Source organism: Castor canadensis, chromosome X (assembly GCF_047511655.1).
Source record: "Castor canadensis chromosome X, mCasCan1.hap1v2, whole genome shotgun sequence".
NCBI classification, from domain to species: Eukaryota; Metazoa; Chordata; class Mammalia; order Rodentia; family Castoridae; genus Castor; species Castor canadensis.
Genome location: NC_133405.1, coordinates 663,081 through 686,436, shown reverse-complemented (window position 1 = coordinate 686,436; position 23,356 = coordinate 663,081). Strand labels below are relative to the sequence as shown.

Below are 23,356 nucleotides of genomic sequence, written 5' to 3'. Positions count from 1 at the left end.
TGTCCATTATCTTGGGTGTGCAGGTGAAGCAGGTACCAATGTTGAAATGTGAACATCTACGTGAAATTGTGAAATAAATAGTGGGAATGAGTAGGAAAGGTGCCTGAATTTCCTGCTTCCTAACAAATGAGACCACTTCCAAATCATTAAGTCATCGCCTCTACCCACACATCCATTGTACCGTACGTATGGACTAACATAACCTAATGCTTTACCCATACTTCAGCATCAGCCTAGCCAAAGCCAATTTCTTCCCTCTCCCCAGACCAACCCTATCCCAATACCAATATCACTATCAGTGATAAGCTACCATACCCCCTTCAAGTGCTCATTCAGAAACTATTTTTCCTGCTTAGCCTTCCCTGACTCACTCAGTCAAATTTAATATTACTTCATTTATACTTCCACTTCATGTTGTATATAACTTCATTCTAGCAAATTATTGCACTATATTACAAAAGCTCCTTTGCTTGTCTTCCTTCCTTATTGGACTGAGGACTAAGACCCTTAAGGCAGTGAACCTGTTTGAGTCACCTAACTTGTTTGTGTCTCTATTTGTTTATCTGTAAAGTAGAGATAATATTAATGTTTGCTTCAAAGGGTTAGAGTTAATACACATAATGTGCTGGAGTCAATGACTAGCATATACTAAATAATAAATGTTAACTTTTATATTTCTCTAGCCCCAGTACCTAATATGGTAGCTAGTATAATGCTGTTGCATCACAAATGCTCTGAAATGAATGAGTGAACAGAGTCACAGTGGTAAGGAATTGGGTCAGTTCTTAAAGAAGAGGGCACAGACCATAAAAGCACTACAAGGGATATCTGTTAATGACCTAACAAGCAGGTCAAAATTAACATTGTCACAGATGCCTAAATTGGAGTGGTCATGACTCTTGTGCTTAATGGCTATCACCTTCAGTTGACTGTAGGTTCCATTCATATATTCATTCATTTGAAGAATATTTTTTAGCACCTGATATATACCAAGCGCTGTTTTAGGTATGACTAACAGAGTATTCAGTAAGAAAAAAAAGAGAAAGGGAGAGAGGTGGGCACTGGTGGCTATGCCTGTAATCCTAGCATCACCAAAAACAAAAGAAGATGCCCTCATGGAACTTATATTTGATAGGAAAACATATACATATACATATACATACACATATGTATGTTTATATATGTTTTTAGCATTAGGTAGAGATACGTGCCGTAGGAAAATGAAGCAGGATAACAGGACACAGAGTGGTGCTATCTTCAGAAGCTTCAACACTGCCTTTGCCTAGATTAGAAAGTATCTTCATTTGAGGGCGCTTCATTTTTCTTCTTGGCAAAAACAACTAAAAGCATCAGTTCCAAAAATCATGATTTTTGTTGAATTGATTTCTGTTTCTTTCCCCTTCCTTCCTTCCTTTTCTTTCTCTCCCTCTCTTTTTCTCTTCCTTCCTTCCTATTCTTCCTTCTTTCCTTCTTCCTTCCTTCCTTCCTTTCTCTCTCTCTCTCTCTCTCTCTCTCTCTCTCTCTCTCTCTCTCTCTCTCTCTCTCTCTCAGTACTGGGTATTGAACTCAAAGCCTTGAGCTTGCTAGGCAATGGTTATACCACTTGGGCCATGCCCCTAGTCATCCTGTACTGTTTCATTATGTAAAGTATGATAGTTCTTTTTTGGACCACTGACCTTCCAGCAGATTTTATAAGTCCTTGCCAACCTATATATATTCTGTTAGTGATGAATGTTTGGCAAACTGCCAAGCTTGTCTACTTCATCTTCTTGTTGCATCTCTTCAAATCATAATTGCAACCTTTTAACAGCTTTGCAGTAACAGATTCAATAGCTTCACCTATAAATCCAGCCAGTATTTCAGTGTAACTATAATACACATCCCTGTACTTGCAAGTAAGCAAGGTAGGAATGAGTTTCACAGAATAAAATGTGAGCTTTTATAAAATAAACATCATAAGTATTGTATTTGCATATCTTCATGGGCCCTGCTGACTATCTGCTTGATTGTTCAGTCTTGGTCACATGGTACCTTTCAAGGCAGCTCAGTGCTCTCATGCCTATAGGCCAAGCTGTCATGTACTTTTTAGGCCTTGTCATCAGAATACATACCTACTCCAGCTTCCTTCCTTGTCAGCATCCTCCTCAACTCCAACTCTATCTGGGCTTCAGTAGAACACATGGCATAACTCTTACCCTTGAGGGTAAGGTGTTTTAATACAGGTTAGATAATAATAAAATTAGATGGATTTGCAACTTATTTAATTACTATAGGCAAATAGTGATAGTTAATAGATGACTATCAAACTTAAGGCAGTATGCTAGATATAGTATAGTATAATGATTACAAAGTGAGGCACTGGAATTGAACTATTAGGTTTTGAATTTTGGCTTAGGCACTGTTTGGCTGTGTGACTTGAGGCACATTACATAACTTCTCCTTAATTTGATTTCCTTATTTGAAACGAGGATCATAATAGCATCTAACTTAAAAGGTTGTGGTGGTAAGGATTTAATAGCTTGATTTGTATTGAACACATACTAAGGAAGTCCTGTCTACTTAATTATTTTGATCATGACTTTGCTGGAGTATTAAAAGTTTGCTGATCTAATCAGTAAATGATGTGAAATTGGAAAATACTAGGAAATACTTTGGAACAGAGAAGCTTGGCAAGGTAAAACAATAGGCCAGATCAAATAAGTGGAAATTAACAGGGTATATCATTCAGGGGTCTCTGTTTCTTGTCTGGGGCTCCAGAAGGAACCTAGCCTTGTGTTTATGCAGAGAGGCTGAGTTGGCACTTCCAAGCTGCCCTCAACTGTCATGTGGTATATAAAAGACCCAAAAATTATCATGTGTCTTCCTTTGAATCAGTTATAGGCCTAATTGATCACGGGTTAAAATGATAATTTTTTTATATGTTTAGCTAATAAAATGTTTTGTTAAGATGAGTTTCATATTTCTTTTTGATCTGGTTGCTAGAAAATGTAAAATTACATGTGTGATTTGTATTTATAGCTCACATTTATATTTCCATAGGACAGTGCTGCAATAGAGGAAATAACAAAGTGAGAAAGTCTAAAGACTGAGTCCCTTAAAAGTGGAATATAGAACACACTATTTCAGTTATTGCTTCTATCTTAGTTTAACACATTGGACTAAATTTAAGTACGTATTTCCTACTGTAGTGGTATAGGATTTTATGAAGAAGACTGATTCCGTTTTAGAAATAAGTTACAATTTCTTTGCTTGTGAGATAGAGGACTGAGCCACTTATTCTTGACAGGTAATAAATTCAATCTTATAGAAAGTACTCAGATTCCAATCCCAGTGGAAAAAATAGGGTGCATCAGCATACTCAATTCTATTACTAAGTCTTTCATTCAAGACTATTTTTGTACAAATCATAAGCCATTTTATTCTTTAGCTTCTTCATCTGTTAACTGAGGATTGATGGGAATGACTAAGGGATAAAAGGACATGTATAATGCTTTTAGCTTCCATGATAAATCAGTAGTGTGACTGAATGTGATACATTTCCCATCATCAATAAAATTTTCTAACCTTGATCCAGGAAAAGGGTTCCTTGGTGCTCCAGGCATTGATTGATCCAGAATAATGAAGTCTGGCCAGCTTTGGGGCCCACTGTCCTTTTCCCAAGAAAGAGGAGAGAAATTATATTCAACTGAGTTGGTCCTAAACACTTGGAAACAACATTACTCTGCTCAGAAAGGTTACTCCTAGTTGCGGAGAAGAAAGAGAAAGGCACAAAAGTTTTGTAGTCTAGAAGTATTGATTACTATCTAATAAAGGGTTTGCTTACTTACTGTTGCTGTTGTATATTGCATTTTTCTAAAATTTAGTAATTTTGTTGATTGTTAGCATCTCTAATTAGCTGATGCTGGGATCTGTTTTCAGAAAATACCAAATGCTATTATTTCTTTATCACACAATGTATGTTATTGCAGAAAAATCAGAAAATTGAAACTGAAAAAAAATTCATAAAAATAAAAGAAATAAAATGAAATTCATGTTGGGCACAGTGGCTGGTTCCTGTTTTCTCAGCTATATAGGAGGCTCATCTGGAGGATTGAAGATCAAGGTTTCAGGCCAGCTTGGGCATAAAGGAAGATCCTGTCTCAAAAACAAACAAAAAGCCAATGCAAAAAGGCCCTCTACTTCTTGAACCACTCTGTGTAGCAAATGTGAGGCCCTGAGTTCAAATCCCAGTACTGGCAAAAACAAATTACAAAGCATAGTCCTATTACATTAGTAAATAAATCTCAAGCCTCTTTTCTAAGGGGAATTTTTGCCTTCTAAAATGTGGGTTGGCAAATGTTTTTCTGTCACAGGTTATATAGTAAATAATGGCAGATTATATGGCCTGTGTTCCAGCTATGTAACTGCTGCTAGAGCCATAGATGATATGTAAATGAGTGGGTGTGGCTGTGTTCCAGTATAAGACTTTATTATGGACAATAAAATTTGAATTTTATAAAATTTTTTTGGTGGCACTGGGGTTTGAACTCAGGGCCTCATGCTTGCTAGGCAGGCACTCTTACTGCTTGAGACACTCTGTCAGCCTGAATTTTATAATTTCACATCATGAAATATTTTTTTCTTAATTTAAAAATGGAAAAATTAACTATTTGAGAAGAGAAAGGGGAATGTGGGAGAGGAGTGGGGGGTAAATATAATCAAAGTACATTATATGCATGTACAAAATTGTCACAATGAGATCTATTATTTTGTACATTTAATATATGGTAATAAAAATGTAAACAAATATTCTTAGCTCACATACCATAAAAAATAGGTGGTGGGCTAGATTTGGACCCTGGGAAATAGTTTGCCAATCCTTATTCTGAAACAATGTGTTAGAACCCTCTATAGATTCTATTTAAGCTTTACCATCACTGCTCATGGGAAAGTGTAGTTTTCTGCTGCTGTGAAGAGAGTGGGCTCAGGGCAGCAAAACTAAAGGTAGGGAGGATACTTTAGGAGGCAAGGTCATTGCCCAGGTGATAAGTTAATGTGGCCTGTATTAAGATGGTCACAGTGGGAAATGGAGAGGAGATAAATTTGAGAGGCAGTAGAATTAAGAAAAGCATGGAGGAGGATTACTTATTTGAAACTGTTCAATAGAGATAAAAAAAGATACAATCATTCCCGATTCTTGAAGCAAAAATAACAGTATTTACCATATTGTCCTGAAGCTGTAATCTGAAAGTCCCTAATGCGTCCAGAAGCCATTCCCAGGGGAATCTGACACTCTGAAATCAAACAGGGGAAACGCAGTAGCTAGAAGCACAAAGAACTCAATTTCTCAAGTATAAGGCAATCAAAATGGAGAGAATACCAACAAATGCTAATATTTTTAGTGCTTATTATGTCCCAAGAACTGTACTAAGTATTTTATTTGCTATCTCATTTAACTCATCCTAACAGATAGGATGTTACAGCTATTCACATATTGCAGCTGAGGAAACTAGGGTCCCTAGACGTGTAAACCAGTGGTGGTTCTCTTACTTGTTTAGGGTTAAATCATGTACTTCCAAGTGATATTTGTATGTTGTCTTAGGTAATCAAATCAAAATTAAGTTCCAAAATCTACTACTGTGAAAAATGAAGAGTTTTTAAAGCACCAGCTTGTTAAATAATAGAGGTTCGGGTTCAAAATGTACAAAGCTTCCAGTATATGTCCTCTGAAGACTGATGGTTTCTAATAGCAATATTCATTTTAAATTTAATGTGATATGAGCTTATATTTATATACAGACAAAGGCAATCATTCCAAGAAGAAGAAAAGCTTACAGAAGTAGGCTGAATAGGCAAAGAACCTCTGCCCACAGTGCTACTCACGTTTGCTGTACACCAGAAAAAGAGAGCTCATCCCAGCATGTAGATGCTCGCCAATAAGACACTCCACTCGCCAAATTCCAGCTTTAGATGGTAGCATTTCCATTGTCTCAAAAACACCTTTTCAAAACCGAAAAGAACAAAAATTACTTCTTTTCACCAAAAAATGAGCATGAAATACATTGGCTTATGTGAAATATTAAAATTGATCTACCAAATCCAGTTCCACCATTCTTGGACCCCTCCAACTGCAAATTCCTGCTATATGTTCTCTACAGTTAGAGGCACTGCAGATTGAGTTCTGTCCATCCCCCTTGAAGGAAATGAGAGACAGGGTGACAAAATTTTTTGATGTTGGACACAGGAGAATACTGCTGCATTGGGATTGGTCTGCACCCCCAGGGGTTTTCAGAGCAAAATGTGTTTTCCCAATGACCAGATGTGAGCTCCAAGGAACAGAAAAATTTGAGTGAGGTGCTCTTGGATTCAGCTCATTGGGCAAAGTTAACCCAACAGAAAGAAGCTGGAGGTAAATACTGAGTTGATAAGGAATGAGCTACAGTGAGCACCCAGAATAAAGGTGGAGCCAACCAGGCCGAAGACAGTTCATGACATTCCCCAAAAGGCATCCCTGAAAGTGCCCTGTAAGAGATAGTCAGATTTAAATATCTGTCAAGTACAGACAGTATGAAACTAGCTTACAACAATGTCAGTTATGAGTAGGTAAGAACAGTCCATTCCCTTACCATTAATCTATCCATGCTGGAGAGGGGGGAAGCAGAGGACTCAACCTTATCTCCTTTTCCTAATGCTGACTTCCAGCCTGATATAGGCTCAAGAGTTTTGAGACAGGGTCTCACTATGTAGTCCCAAGTGCCTAGGAACTCATGATTTTCCTGCCTCAATCTCCCGAGTGTTGGGATTTATAGGCCTGAACTACCATACTCAGCTAAAGTTCAGAATTTTGATTAATGGCATGGAACAAATGCTGTAATAGTTTTTATTTGAGCTGTACTGTACTTGTGATATAAAGTGACTGCAGTCTATTACTTAAAAATGAGCAGAAAAGTCACATATCTTATCAGAATTGTTATAAACAAACAGGGGAAGTTTACTCCCACTACTAAATCTGTTTTAAACGGACAGTGAGACTCATAATAAAACTGTGTTTTGATCAACATCACCAGTAGTGCTTAATCAATATACTGGGTACATATATAAGTAAAGCCATTTTTGGTAACTACTGGTGGCATGTTGGATTTGAGATGGAAAATGAAAAAAGACTCCTAGTAAAGTACTATGATGTTAATTACTCATTTATTCTGCTTTATAGTAATTGCATGTACCTGGAATTACCTTTTTCATTTGATAATTTATTTCTCTTTGCACATAGGTACAAGTTACTTCGAAAAGTAAGTTACTTGAGAGCAGGGGGCCTTGTGTGCTTTGTTCACTGATTGTATTACTGGTGCTTAGATCACTTAGAGTAAGGGCTCAGTAAGTACAGTAGGTAGTATAAAGAGCACAAACCAGCTCACACCTGGATAGAGGTTGTACACTGCCATTTTATACTCTTCCTTTTTCCGTACAGTGAACACATGTCCACTAAAGTGAACAGAATGGATGTTTTCATTGCTGCCCATGCTGAGTAGATACCATCGAATCCTTTGATCCTGAGCCATTACTAAGCCAGGCAGTGTATCCATCACATAGCCATTGATTGCTGGAGAAGAGCACAGACAAAACTATTAAAATCTAGTGTAGAGGTTTCTTCACTCCACCAAAAATACTGACATCTATGATGATTCCACTCCTAAGTTATACAATGTCCAAGTCTGTGGACCATGACTCATTTGAAAAAGTGCAGACTGCATTTCACAGTGAATAATATTTGGGTGTGGAATATGTTACCATGGAAGCGATAATTCTCTTTAAAAGTAGGGTCTTCCATCTGGATATTGCAGGGTGCCCTGCAGTTCCTTTCTATGTTTTCAGAGAAGTACCAGCTCTTGGTCTCATCAAAGATAGTGAAAAACAGAGCAAATTCCTGTATTGTCACTTGTCTCCCATGCGCAGGGTTCAATGTGTTAGTGTGACAGATCAGAAGGGGTCCAATCAAGCCTGAGTGCACATCTCTTTCCTAGAGAGGACAAACATTAATCCTTGGTGTACATTTTGCATCAACTTTTGTGTCACTGTAACCTGCCTCCCACCTTCCCACAGTATGATTCATCCCTCTCAGTAGATTCCCCTAGTTAAAGCTTCTCATTGTGCTTAGGACAAACATTAAAATTCTTTGCAGACAACATGAAGACTATTTGTTTTAAACCAGAATGCTGGTAGCATAATGAAGACGTGTTTACCAGGTCAACATCAGAGAAGTAAGCCCAGGCTTTGCAGTCAAACTCATCTTTTGAGGGTGCCATATGATGTTGCACTTTCCAAAAGTAAGTTTTGGTTTCATTAGGCTTGACAAAGTTTTTTCTAGGTTCTGTTCCTTGTCTCTCATCTTTATAAGAAATGAGGCTAGAATAGAAGGAGTAGGGACGAGAGGCCTGATTTTTGAAAGTTACCTGCACAGTAAAAAGAAAAAAAAAGCAATAATCATCTAGGATATAAAAGTTCTTAGCTTCTGTTGTACATTCCTAATGGGAATGACCATCTTTTGGTCTACATCCAAGTTATTAGTACCTTAGGAAGAGGAAGGAGGATGGATATTGTTTGAATACAAACCTGAAGATCTATGAAGGAAATTCTGAGGAATTTTTGGATTTTAAAATAAAGCAAGAACTCAAAGATGCAAAGAGAAAAGTCTTTTTTTGAATCCAGGGCCTAATGTGTGCAAGGCAAGTGCTCTACCACTTGAACCATGCCCCCAGCACTTTGTTTTTTGTGGTAGTGGGTTTTGAACACAGAACTTTGCACTTGCTAGAAAGGCACTCTACCACTTAAGCCATGCCCTCAGCACTTTTTGCTTTAGGCATTTTTCAAATAGGGTCTTGTGCTTATGCCTGGGGAGGTTTGGGCCATGATCCTATTTACACTTCCTATGTAGATGGGATGACAGGCACATATCACTGTGCCCAACTTTTATTCATTGAGATGGGGTCTTGTGAACTTTGCCTAGGCTGGTCTCAAACTCATAATCCTCCTGCCTCCACCTGCCAAATAGCTGGGATTACAGACATGAATCACCATTCCTGGCAGGAGAAAATTCTTAAACACCCAAAAGTCATTCCAACTTGGGAGGTGGAGATGACAGGATTCCAGTTCAAGGCCAGCTGGGGCAAAAAAGTTAGATCTTATCTGAAAAAACAAGCTGAGTGTGGTGGCACCCTGTAATTACAGACATGCCTATGATTCCAGCTACATGGTAGGCAGAGGTAGGAAGATTTCAGTACCAAGGCTGGCGCTGTGCAACAGTGAGACCCTATCTGAATAATAAAACAAATAAAAAGGACTGGGGGTATGGCTAAAGCAGGTAAAGTCCAAGGTCCTGAGTTCTAACATAGGGTGAATACATATTATCTTTTCTGAAGATTTATTTTATTTTTCAGATTTAAAAAATTATGCATATTTATCATAGAACACATGGAAAGTAAAATAAAATTCAAGTCAAAAAAGAATGTACCCACAATCACATAATTTTAGTACAAGGCTCTGACTTTAAACTCTAGTACTGTTAAAAAATAATTAAATAGTTAAATGTAAAAAATTAAGCTGTAAGAGAAAGTACAGATGATTTTTAAAATATTCTGTATAGGGAGGGGATTTTATAAACAAAAGCAATGAATGAAGGAAGAAAGATTTATGCGTTACTATGTAAGAACTCAAATTTATTTTATTTTAAAAACATCACGTATAAAATTAAGAGACAATAAATTTGTCTGAAAAAGACAAATTTGCAAAGGACATTAGCAGCCAATTCATAAGAGAGTCTTAAAATGCTCACATACATTGCATTTCTTTACAGAACTATTTTTTTGGCAGTACTGTAGTTTGAACTTGGGGCCTTGTGCTTGCTAGGCAGGTATTCTACCACTGGAGCCACAATTCCAGCTCTTTTGGCTTTAGTTTGTTTTTCAGATCAGGTCATGTGTTTTTGTCTGGGGCCATTCTCAGACCACTGCCTTTTGCCTAGCTGGGATTACAGGCATAAACCACCATGCCTGGCTTGTTTTTGAGAATAGGGTCTTGCTAACTTTTGCCTGGGCTGGCAATGAACCACAATCCTCCCATCTTTGCCTCTCACATAGCTGAGATTACAGGCATTAACCACCATGCCTGGCCATATAACAAACTACTTATATGGCATCCATTCTTAATTAGAAAGTGTTTTTGAAGATATAACAATGTTTATTACATAATATTTAGTGAAAAATAAGAAGCAGAATTATATATGGTATAATTTTGAATACATAAAGAGAAAAATACATAGGAAAAATAAAGAACATACACCAAAAATGACAATTAAAGCATTATTTTTTGGCTTCTTTATTTTCTATACTTTAAAGATTTTCAAGTGTGAGAATAACTGATTTTTATAATCAGAAACTAAACATATAAAATTAATTTTCTCATAATACCACTGTCCTTAACTCACCATGATATTGTCTTCAACTTCTGCTCTTATATATGGTCCCAAGAGTCCCAAGTGTTCATTTAGTTCTCCACGGTATAAGGGTTGAGTAAAGGAGCCATCAGTAAATTCCTGGAAAACTACCTTTTTGAACTGAGGGGCACTGCCACTCTGATCCCTGAAGAAAAAGTAGAGGGAAAGCAGTATCCTGAAGGACCAAGGAGGAAGAAATGCCTCACCTCCTTGCCTTCCCTGTATTTTTTTTGCAGTAATAGGATTTGAACTCAGGTCCTCATGCTTGCTAGTCCAATGCTCTACCACTTGAGCCACTCCACCAGGCCTATCCTTCCCTGTATTTGAGATATATTTAATAAAATTAATGATGGATTGCAAGTGCAATGGGGCAAGGAGGAGAGAAAGGAGGATTAAAGGCAGCTTTCAGGTTTCTGGATTGGGCAAATGAATGCATGGTAATGCAATTCTCTGAGAATATAAACCCTAGAGAAGGAGTAAGTTGGGGTATATGGTTTTGCACATCTCTGTGAATTCAATTTGCAAATTCACAGAGGTCAGGAGTTTGCAGTATCTTTATGCAACATTTTACACAGTTAACCACTTCATCTTCCTTGAAATACTCTCTCCCTGAAAGCAGGGGTTTTGTCTGTTTTGTCCATTTTTTGCTTTTTTCATAATTTTACCTTTTATGCCCACAATCCTTAAAGAATACATTTCAGTTTTGTCTGTTTTTGAAGTATGTAAATGGAAACATAGTGTACATATACTTTTGTTGGTTTTTCACTAAACTTTATGGTTGTGAGATTCATCTGCATTGTTGTGTAGCCATAGCCTGTTTATTCCCACTGTTGCATGGTATTCCATTGTATTGATATGTACCAATCATGGAAATTTGAATTCCTCCTAAATTTTGGTGCTTATAACTGGCATATGTCTTTTGGTGAACAAATTATATGCATTTCTTTTGGTCATATATCCAGGAGTGGAATTGCTGCACATGCATATTTCAGCTTTCTAAGCAGCTGCAACATTTTCATTTGCCCCAAATCCTCACAAAGATGTGGTTTCGATCATATTTGTATTTTTGGTCATTCTAGTGGTTGCATAATAGTCTCATTCTGGTTTTTATTTTGCATTTCCCTGATCAATAAGGTAACATCATCTCCCTTTCTGCAGCTGATCTTATTCTTTTTATGTTATCTTTTGATGAGCATAAGTTGATAATTCTAATACAATGAAATGTGTTTTAAAATCTTTCATGGTTTTTTCACTTAGTATCTTGATGTCAAGTCTCTTTCTTTCTCTACCCTCAGGTTATGGCATTCTTTTATTTTTCTCTTTTTAAAATATTTATGGCTTTATCTATCCACGCAATTTGAGTGAGTGGATTTTTATGTATATTCTGACTTAGGTATAAAGTTTAGTTTTTTTCACTTTTTTTTTCCATAAGCATACCAAAATTTCCCAGCACCTTTTGTTGAAAACTGCTATTCTGTGATACTTTTGTTATAAAGCAAGTGTACAGATACGTGTATGTCTATTTTTATATTTTCTATTGTTTTATTTACCTTTTGTTGATCCTCATACCCATTCTCACATTGCTTAAGTTACTATAAGTTTAAAATAAATCTCAGTATGCAATAGAACAATTCCTCCCATCTTGTGCTTCTTTAGAAAGTCTTGGGTATTCTTGGCTGTTTGCATTTTTGCATCAACTTTAGAAAAAGCTTGCTCTGTTCCATAATTGTTTCTCAGTGATTTTCCATATTTTTTCATAGAAAATTCCATGTAAAGATTTTATTGTATTTGTTTCTAGGTACTTGTCACTATTTTACTTTGTTCTGCATTTTGGTTTTGCTTCTTCATTGTATCTCCCCTGACTAACACACCCAAAGTTAACATTCTCCTACTTCAGGTCCCCTAGAAATTATGGTCACTCTCAAGAGAGCGATCTCAAGACCAAATTTAAAAAAACTATAATTTATAAAAAATATAACTATAATTTAAAATGATAACTGTTAGTTTTTCATGGATGTGATAAATACCTCAGACTATTTAATTAATTAATTAACTTATTTATGAATGACAGGGTCTCACTATGTAACACAGGCTGGCTTTGAATTTGTAATTTTTTGGACTCAGCTTCTTAAGTGCTGTAATTACAGGCATGTGCCACCATGTCAGACTGAGAGAAACAATTTTAAAGGAGGAAAGATTGATTTTGTCTCATGGTTTCAGAGGTCTCAGTCCATGGTCACTTGGTCCATTGCTGTGGACCTGTTGGTGAGGCAGAGCATCACAGCAGAAAGGCTGGAATGGAGCAAAGCTGTCTCTTCAAAGTGGCTGGGAAGCAGAGAGTAGGTAATAGTAAGGGGCCAGGGCAAGAAATAACTCCTAGTGGACATGACCCCAATGACCTACTTTGTATAACTAACTAGGCCTCATCTTCCATATTTCCACTACCTCCCAATGGTCTATTCAAATTTTGAATCCATCAGTGGATTAAACCATTGATTAAGCCAGAGCCCTCATGATCTAATTGTCTCTGGAACTGCCCTCACAAACACATTCAGAGATGTGCTTCACTAATCTCTGAGGTATATCTCAATCTAATAAAGTTGACAATCAAAATTAAACATCACAGGAGCCATTTTCCAGCTTCTTACCAGAATAGCAATCAATTTTTCTTCTTTGGCTCAGCAAACTTGCAAGCAATGTGAACTATGTGATAATTGAGCACAGGTGCAGAGCAAGCACTGATTGGGCCTGAATGGTTCTGCATAACCACCTTAGCGATGAGGACAGCTACTTCCACTTTTGCTGCCACCAGCCATGTTGCCACAGTGAATACCTTTGGCAGACACATTCATTTTTTTTTTTTTGTAGTGCTGGGGACGGAACCGAGGGCTTTGCACAGGCTAGGCAAGCACTTTAACACTGAGCTACAACCCCAGTCATTTTCTATCCCTTGAACAAAGGTATGTTAACACCCAAGCATGATGTTACCATTTCAATTAGATATTGACAAATACTATTGTGTTGGAACTGTAGCCAAGTTTTCTATGTGGGTCTGACTTCCCTAATAATTTCCTCGATCTCTTCTGGCTGTAGAGTGGAACAGTGGAATCTGCTTTGTTAATATCATTAGTTGTTTCACAACCCAGTAGTTTAACTCGGAAGGCCATGTCCATTCTTGGAGATACCAGCTTCAAATTTGCCAACACAAGGAACAACCATCAGGACAGCACAGTCAGCCTGAGATGTGCCTGTAATCATATTTCTGATAAAGTCTCTGTTCTGAGGCATCAATAATACTTGCTGGACTTAAATTTCCACATGGCACTGTCAATGGTGATATCATGCTCTCACTCAGCTTTCAGTTTATCCAAGATTCAGGCATACTTGAAGGAACCCTTTCCCATCTCAGGAGACTTTCTCAGTTTTTGATGGCTCTTCTGTTGCTGTTGATCATATCCTATTTGTAGATCAGATGGCCAGTAGTAACCAATGACAATGATGTTGATGTGAATCTTTTCCTTTCCCAGTTTTTCCTTAAATTTAGCAATGGTTTTCATGACACCTGTGTTCTGGCAGCAAGCCTACTGTGAAAAAAGCAATTCTATATATCTTAAAGCTCATAAAATATTTTATCATTGTTTATGCAAACATTTATTTATATTTATTCACAGTTACTTTTTCTTTACTCTTTTTCCTTCTGCTCTCTCACATCTTCTGTTTGGCATCACTTTTACATTGTTGCAAGTATAACATTACAACATTTTTAGTGAGTCATTAGTAGTTAATTTTCTCTGTTTCTTCTTGTCTGAAAATGTATTTATTTCAACTTCATTTTGAATCTTATTCTTGATGGGTATGAAATTTAAGCTGGCAGCTAGAATTCATCATTTCTCTTCAATACCTTCTAGATATCATTGCTACATTTATCTATTTTGTTTAGCTTTTCAAAAAACCAGCTCAGTTTTGTTGATCTTATCTGTTGCTTTTCTATCTCCGTTCCATTTGTTTCAGGTCTGATCTTTGATGTTTCCTTCCTCTGCTTACTTTGGTCTTAATGCAAGTAAGACAGTTCCAACTCAGAGCCTAACACCTCAGGAAAACACCTGATGGTTCACCCTTAAAAACTTATTTCCCATAGTTTTGGATGATCTGGCTATACTGATATGCAGGACTCTTCTTTGTTGCATTTTCCTTTGTGAGTGACCGTGGTTCTTAGTCCTCTTCACACCCAGTCTCTCTCCCAAGCTTACACAACACTACACGACATCCCACCCAGATGTTTTTCTGCAGGAGCAAAGAACATACCATATCTTTGCTCCAAGAACCTGATAAAACGAATTTCTTCTTACTGACTCTTTCCAATATGGAAGCACCTTGTTGACACTGTGATGCAAGAGGTCAGCTCATTCAGATCATTTTTCATTTCCAATAATTGCTTCATTTTGTAAATTTCCATTTAGATTGACTGTAGGCTTATTCACCCATGGAGTTATGTATGCTGAACAAGGGCTCTCCTTCTTTGTTCTTTGCTTAAGGCCATATAATAATTTGTCTGAGTCTGCTCAGGGAAAGATAGAGACAATGGCCAGTTCAGTGGGCAGATGAGTTGTGGGAAACTGAGTTCACCTGCATGAGTCCCCACCTGGTTTCAGCCTGCTGGAGTGGCCTCTGATTCTATTTCAATAGACTTTTATTATTATAGAAGCAGTGTTTTGTAACCTGCTTTTATCTCCCAGTCATCTTCACCTTTCCATTTCAGTGTACTTTCATCTTATCCAATATTCAGTCCATAATCAAAAATTTAAAAAAAATTATAGTCAACAAAATCCTCTGATGGATTAGATTTGTATATGTGAGAAAAGAGGAGTTATGAATAACTTCAAGCCTTGAGTTCTGAATAACTGAAATGAAGGAATGGTCATTAATAATAACATGATTGATGCTGATGAGACTAATCTAGTGGAGAAGGAGACATTGATGATGTGAGAGAGAAAAGAGGGAATTGCTGGAGCAGTGTTTTTCATGAGGGGAGAAGAAAGAGGACCAAGTACAAAAGGTGTGCTCCATTTATTGTCATGAGCGTGAGGCAGAGTATGTGGGTACAAATGTCATTAAATGTGATTAACTGCACAGCATCAGATAAGAGTGAGAAGAGGGGAAAGTGTTGGAGAGTTAAGAAGAAACAGAAAACGTAAGATAGAAGTCAGGAGAGTACAAAGTCAGTGGACTAGGAAAATAATGTATGGCTGATGTGCAACAAAGAAGGCTCACTTGAGATAGAAAGCAAGGCGGAAAAGTTATCATGAGTAATGAAGGGGCTCTACCTTCCCTCCAGGACCCATATTACCCACCTACTGCTCACTTCTACTACCTCACACCCCCACATCTGAATTTTTCACTGTACTCCAGTGGTACTTGCCCCTTTCTTTTTGTCCTTCAAATATGCAAAACTTGCCTTTACATTTTCTGTTCTCTCTGGGAACATCTTCTTTCAGAGTTCCACCAGTTGGCCTCTTAGTATTTTAGGGTTCAACTCCTCAAAGAGGATTCTGACCACCACAGCTAAAATAACACCTGCCTGTTACTCTACCATATTATTCTATTCTATCCTCTCATAGCACAATTTTTCCCTTACTTATTATCTCTTGCTCTCCCCAAGAGAATGTGAACTCTACTGTGCTGCACTTCAATGTCTACAAAGTATCTGCATATAGTAGGTGCTCCATAATATTTGTTGACTGGCTGACTCTTCTTATGATTGTCTTCCAAATTTGTCTGAGCTTTCTCTTCCTTGCTCAAACTCTTTTTGCTCCCCTAAAAATCAAACCATCCAGTTCACCCTCTGGATCCCCCATATCTTGGAAAACAACCTTATGTACACCCTTAACCTCTTTATCACACATATTTCTCCTACCTCTCAGTTCCTTCTGCAACTCATAAGGTTAATAGATAAGGTTGATTTTCTACCATTTCAGCATCTGGTAAAGTCAAAGGTCATAATAGCAGGACAAAGTAATAACCAATGTATTCATACCTGTTTTTTGGAATGTGAAGGGATCTACTCATCCCATAGTCCCAAAGCCGCTCAACTGCTGCAATAAAATAGTGTCGTGTTCTCTTTTGAAAGCTACGGAGGTCCTGATTTTCATCCTCACCATAAATATCAAAATCTTCCCTCTTTGTTTCAATTGAGATGGTATCATCATAGTCAGTTTCTTCTGGCTTTGACTGAAGAGTAGTAATAGCTGCTTCCCTTTGGTGGCGTTTTAATACTAGTAGGTTTTGAGAGCACAATCTTCCAGTCTCTCCTTGTTTTGCCCAAGTGGCTTCTTTTGGGGGCCAGTTTTGTCCCTCATTTGCTGCTGTTGAATGACTGCTTTCACAAGGGTTCTGTGAAACAATGGTGTCCTTTGTCTTAAGGGATGTGTTTTTTGGTGACTTCTCTTTGGATTTCCACTCTTCTTTCAGTATCTCAGTAACATACTGGTTATCCCAAGCAAGAGGATCCAGCAACTTAGAGGGAGTCTTTTCAGAGTTTTCTGTTGCCCCTTTCAGAAAGGGCACATTTCCAGGTCTATTTGCTTTATTCCATTTAATAGCTCCCTGTGCTTTCTGAAGAAGGATCTCTTCCATGAGATTCAAGTGGCCAGGAGACTCTTGGCTAGTTTCTGTGGGTGAAAGGTCTTCCTGATGAATGGGAACTTTAGGAATCAATTCAACTTTGCCAGATGCTTCAGGCAAGACTGGAGAGAGAACAGTGTTCTCAAGACTCTTGTATGTGAGGGAGTTTTTTTCACTTGTCCCCAGGAAGCCAACCTTTGTTTGATCCCTGATGATCTCTGGGGAGAAGCTGGCTAAAGAAATGTTATTTCTTTTGTCTTCTTGTAAGAAATGACTGCTTTCTTGAACCCCAGTGCTTTTTGTCTTAAAGGTATAACCATAGGCTGAGGCTAGAAAATGAGAAGAGTTTATCATTTCAGCACCTGCAGGTCTAATTGATGGAACTGCTGATACCTTTACAATGTGTAATGCAGAACTACTAATGTGAGTGGTGACATTCCTCATAGGAGAATCAGATAAGGTAGACTGAGTAATGGCTTCTTCCCCCTTCTCCTTGTAGTCTATCTGTATAAGGATGCCTGGGGTCAAATATTTCATGTTTTTGGACCACTGAGTTGAGGTGTCACCCATAATTAGCCCCTTCCCAGGCTCAATTTCTTTTAGTGGGATTTCAAGTTGTTTCACAGCCTGCTTACTGTGTTGAGCAATAACATTTCCCTGGCTTGGATTAAGGGACATTCTTGTGGTACTTAGATAGCTCTCTAACATTTGTGTGGTTTGATTTTCCAAGCCTTCTGAGTTTGTTTCCTCTTCCTTCCTTCTTTTTGAGAAATGGGCCATGTGAATCTCTATTATATTAGCTGAATCATTTATTGACCCAGTGTCTTGGATTTTTGGTACATTTGTTTCCTCATGTGAACTTACATTTTGTCTAGTGTTTAGCAAGAAAAAGTTCTTCAGAGAATTCTTTTTAGTGCCAGTCACTGACAAAACTCCATTCTCTTGGATTAATGCTTTTTTCCTTTCTATGTCTTCCCCAAAATTTTTTACTTGATTGTGTGTATTATTTTCTTGTACATTAGCCAAGATAGAAAGAAATACACTCCTGTTGCTTGGAAGGATAATCTCTTTAGGTCCTGTGTCCTTTGTAAATTCATTTTCTTCTACTACCATTTTATTCTTCTCTGACAAAAAATTCTGATCTTTCACAGACTTTTCTGATCCTAAGGATATTAATTGCTTTGGAGTAGGTCCTTGCCCAGAGTTCAGGGAGTTCTTTCCATGGGAACTTTTTATCCAATTTTCTGATTCTGACAATAATAGCATCTTGAAAAGTGACATATCTGGACTTTCTGCATTGGGTAGCACAGGGCCCTTTTTATTTTGGTGAACTGTTTCCATATTTTTTGGTGAAGTGGTTTTATTTGACACATGATTTACCCTCAAAGCTGTATTATTTTGGTCCATAAGCATTTCTTCATGAATTAAAGATGCTACTTCTTGAAAATCAGTACTGCTTTTTAATACAGTATCTTGCCAGACTAATGTACTATTCTCAATTGATGTTGGGTTGTCAATGTGAGCTTTTCCATCAGTTGTTGAATGATTAGCTGCCTTGTTTGTCTTTATCAAAGTGATATTAATTTTGAATAAAGCATCATCTTTGGTCAACAAAGCAGATCCATGTGATCGTTTCTCTTTATGAAATCTGCCACTGTCCACTGATGATATTTTTTTTCCCAGTGAATTTTGACTATTCATTAAATCAACTTCTAATATCTTGGAATCATTATTTCTTTCACTCAAGTTCAGAGGTACACCAGACAGACCTTCATTACTATCTATTGTACCACGTGAATGATCATCAAGAATAGCCTCATATGTGGTTTTTTGGAGATCTGATAAGGATAACCCATGTGGAGTAGGACTCTGTCCCAAGAGCATCAACAAATCACTGGAGGAGGAGTTTTGTACTTTAACCATCCCTGTTTTCTCTCCAAACTGAGTTTTAATTTTCCCTGTGTCATTTTCTGGAATTGGGGCAGCTTTGAATTTCTTTTGCTTAGTGCTAGGTTGCCTTGAATTCTGGGAAAAGCTTCTGGGTTCAATGATACCGTTTTCACTCAGCAAGTATGTTGGAAGCTCTTCATATGTGTCATCATAATAATCACTGGCATTCTCGTTACAACTAGAAACTTTCAGTAAGGCCGTCATGCCTCTGTTCCGAAAGTTTGAGTTGTGGCACCCTAGAATCCACAGACCTGGAGATAAACAAGAATAAGACTCTGGTTACCCATAACCCAGGTTCCAAGCAAGTTCTATTTTAGAGATTCTCTCCCACTCCTAGACAAATGAAAAATACTGGTCAAGAGCAATACATCATTCCTGGGGATATACCCAAAGGAATGTGACTCAGGTTACTCCAGAGGCACCTGCACACCCATGTTTATTGCAGTGCTATTCACAATAGCCAAGTTATGGAAACAGCCAAGATGCCCCACTACTGACAAATGGATCAAGAAAATGTGGTATCTATACACAATGGAATTCTACTCAGCCATGAAGAAGAATGAAATCTTATCATTCTCAAGTAAATGGATGGAACTGGAGCCCATCATTCTGAGCAAGGTTAGCCAGGCTCAGACGACCAAAAATCATATGTTCTCCCTCATATGTGGACTTTAGATCTAGGGCAAATACAACAATGTGATTGGACTTGGGTCACATGATAAGGTGAGAGCACACACGGGAGGTATGGGGATAGGTAAAAAACCCAAAAAACATGATGGTATTTGAGGTCCTCACTGCAGAGGAACTAATACAGAAACTTTAAAGCAACAGAGGTCAATATGAGAAGGGGATCAGGAAATAGAGAAAAGGTCAGTTAGAGATGAATCAACTTAGAATGTAACACATTTATACATGGAAGCAATGCTAGGAATCTCCCTGTATAGCTATCCTTATCTCAGCTAGCAAAAATGCTGTCTTTCTTATTATTGTTTATACTCTCTTTTCAACAAAATTAGAGATAAGGGCAGAACAGATTCTGCCTGGAAGTGAGGGGGTGGTGGGGAGAGGGAGGGGGCAGGGAGTGGAGGGGGAGAAATGGCCCAATGTATGCACATATGAATAAATGAGAAAAAAAAGGGCATTACATCACAGGTTATTGAGTTAAGTTCCTGACACATGTAACAGTTCAACAGTTGTGGTAAAAATGTTTTTTGCATTGCTGCTCTTGTGCAATTCCTGTTTGTGACTGCAAGCAAGTGCTGTGATTAAAAATGAATAAATATTAGGGTAAACACTCAACAATGAAGAGTCTTAATAGCCACACAAATAATTACTTCATGATTATGATTTGATTCAGGAAGGTTTTTACATAGGCTCTGTAACAACAGGTTTGAGGGTCAGACTTTTTGGATTCAAACCCTGACTCTACCATTTACCAGTTGTGTGACTTTGAGCAAGTCACTTAAGCTCCCTAAATTCCAGTTTCCTAATGTACAAATAAGGCTGATAGTATCTACCCCATCGTAAAATGCATCGAAATCATCTTAACACGTGCTATGGTTTATGTAGTTTGTCTCTAAGTGATTAAAGCTTTGGTCCTCATGATGGCAATATTGTAGGTGGTGGAACCTTAGGTCATTGGTGACATGCTCTCAGAAAGGATTAAGGTCATTCTCTTGTGACCTCTTGGTAGTTCTCAAAAGAAAGGGTTGTTATAAAAGCCTGACCCTGGCCCCACTCAGCTCTCTCTGCTTTCTAACTTGAGATTTGGTCCTTTTTCTACATGTATTACACCATTTGCCATTTGTCATGAGGTCCCAGCAAAAGCTTGTGCTATGCCATTTGTTTTTTAACCTCCAAAATTGTGGGCCAAATAAACTTCTTTTCTTCATGAATAGCTTGCCTCAGGCATTTCATTAGGGTGATGAAAAACTGACTGATACATGATATTAGCATCTATTGACACTAATTTGCAGGATAAGCAAGCACACGTTAGCAGCACTTGAGACTAGGGCTTATCTAATATAAAAATCCTGCCACAATGGTAGCAATATTAATTTCTAACATAGACAGTTAGCTTAGTGTAGGAGTGCAATGAATTATAATATGCAATTCCATGGTGGTAACATAGATACATAAAAGATAAAACACATCCACCAATCTAAAAGATATCTCAATGATGGCCTTGTCATCTCTCACCATGTTTGCAGATAAGATCTTAATTCCATCTGGATTTTTCGATAAATCCATCTGGATTTGTTGAAAGCATATTCCATAGAGCCATGTGAGATAATGGGATGTCCATGAAAAGGGTTTCTAAGGTCAAATATACTTTGGAATCACTGCTCATTGCATTATATATACAGTCAAATTATTAATAAAAACATTTTTAATGTTCAAGGACACAGAAAATCTACCTCAAATGCAGGTATACTTAGGAAGCAATTACAGAGTATTGATAAGACATGGATACCAGGACCTTAACCTGAGATGAAAACAAAAGTCCCATGCTAATAACTGAGCCTCAGGTCTAGAAAGAATCAGCACAGACTAGAACATATTCAGACTATAACATTAACCCCAAATTCATGTTAAATCATAGAGGCAGGAGACTAGCCTGTACATTTTATTTGGTTATCTATTTTATTGACTTTTCACCAAATTATCTATTCTTCTTTAAGCTCTTAGATTGAGATATATGAATTAATTATAATGTTTTAAATTTATTTTTAGTCACACATGCAATACAAGAAATTGATTCCATCACAAAATTTCAGCCAATGTGGATATAACTAAAATCTCTTGATGACCATTACAAATCCCAGCCCCTTTCAAAATTAAGCCCTAGTATCAGTTTGGCCAATGTCATTCCATACCTGCTTATTGAGGTCCATTTCCCTTTTTATCAGTTAGCTACTGTCTTCCTTGAGAAATGGAAATAATTAGTCTGATCTCAGGCATAACAACAGAACTTTAAGAGTCAAAAGCCCTTAAATTATTCATTTCAGCTCCAATCCTGGTCTGCACTGACCCAACATGGCCCACTCATCCTCTCTGTTAACAAACCTTGGTCAGGATATATGTGTACCTTATTTGAAGATTAAAAACAGTATAGAACAAGAAAGGAACAGAACTCATGAAACTCAGAGGAGGTACCTACTTCCGAAAGTGATCTGTGGATTCTAGAGGTAAGTGAAATCAGAAAGTTTGGCATATTAATATAAACACAAGATACAGTTTCCATAACTTAAGACCATGGAGTGTATACACAAGGCGAAATAGTAATTCAACTGGATGAAATAGAAAGAAAGAATTATAAGGAAACAATATATCATAGAAAATGATCACTTTTTATATATGTGTTCCAGTAAAACTTTCTTTACAAAAACTGGCAGCAAACCAGACTACCAAAGGGCCATTGTCTTCTAGTTCCTAATGGTCACCTGGTGTGCCTTTCATGGTACTTCAAAAGATGATCTGGTTTTAACATAGTGGATAAAAGTTCAGCCTTACTCTCTGTTTCTGTCTCCAATTAAACTAATAGATATATGAAGCCATTGAAACACAAAATAGAGTAAGTGCAGTCAATGTCAAACAGGTATCAGAAGATACAAAGAGCAGCTGCCTATGACCCAAATATTTCAGAAAAGTCCAGGATGGCATACTTTTTCATACTTTGTGGTAGAGCTGGAGGCATGGCTCAAGTGGTAGAGTGCTTACCTAGCACACACAAGGCCCTGAGTTCAAATTCCAGTACTGCAAAATAAACAAACAAGCAGACAAACAATCCCCCCAAACAAAAAAACTTTGTTGTAAAAAAAATTACAACAATGAGATCAAGATATACAGGCTATCAGTAGCAGTGGTTTTGCTAGACTTCTTTCCATACAAGCCTCAAGAAGTGGGAAACATGGGATCCAGACAAATAATTACATAGACAAGCCATTTTCACAGTGAAGTTTGTTTTGTGGATGAGGGGAGGAATTGTAAACAACTTGTAACCTTGATTTTGATGGACTGGAGAGAAATTATCCTGAAAACTTATATACATAATCACCTGTCAAAAAGAGAAATCCTACTAGTCTGAAATTCATTCCTGATGCCTCAAGGACATACCCACATAAATATTCTGCAAAAAAAAACTTATTTAGAAGGAACTCACATTAGTGGTAAATAATAACAGAAATTAGTAAGATACTAATAGATATAAGGAGAAGAGTCTTTGCTCTCATTTCCTTAGTTGCTGAGCTGCTGGGGTTCTATAAGGAAGTCCTTGCCTATACCTATTGCTTCCAGAGTATTCCCTGCTCTTTC

General features: G+C 37.5%; 1 protein-coding gene across 5 annotated transcripts in view; it reads right to left on the bottom strand.

The window, feature by feature from the left end:
- F8 (coagulation factor VIII) overlaps positions 1-23,356 on the bottom strand; it is a 110,639-nt gene that overhangs the window by 31,289 nt on the left and 55,994 nt on the right. For all 5 annotated transcript variants that reach the window (XM_074064187.1, XM_074064189.1, XM_074064190.1 and 2 more), the window contains 8 exons: positions 16,506-19,293; positions 10,463-10,616; positions 8,223-8,432; positions 7,771-7,999; positions 7,400-7,582; positions 5,863-5,979; positions 5,202-5,273; positions 3,565-3,650 (listed from right to left, as the gene is read on the bottom strand). In XM_074064187.1, the coding sequence (XP_073920288.1) occupies positions 3,565-3,650; positions 5,202-5,273; positions 5,863-5,979; positions 7,400-7,582; positions 7,771-7,999; positions 8,223-8,432; positions 10,463-10,616; positions 16,506-19,293 (3,839 nt within the window). The remainder of the gene's footprint in view (positions 1-3,564; positions 3,651-5,201; positions 5,274-5,862; positions 5,980-7,399; positions 7,583-7,770; positions 8,000-8,222; positions 8,433-10,462; positions 10,617-16,505; positions 19,294-23,356) is intronic.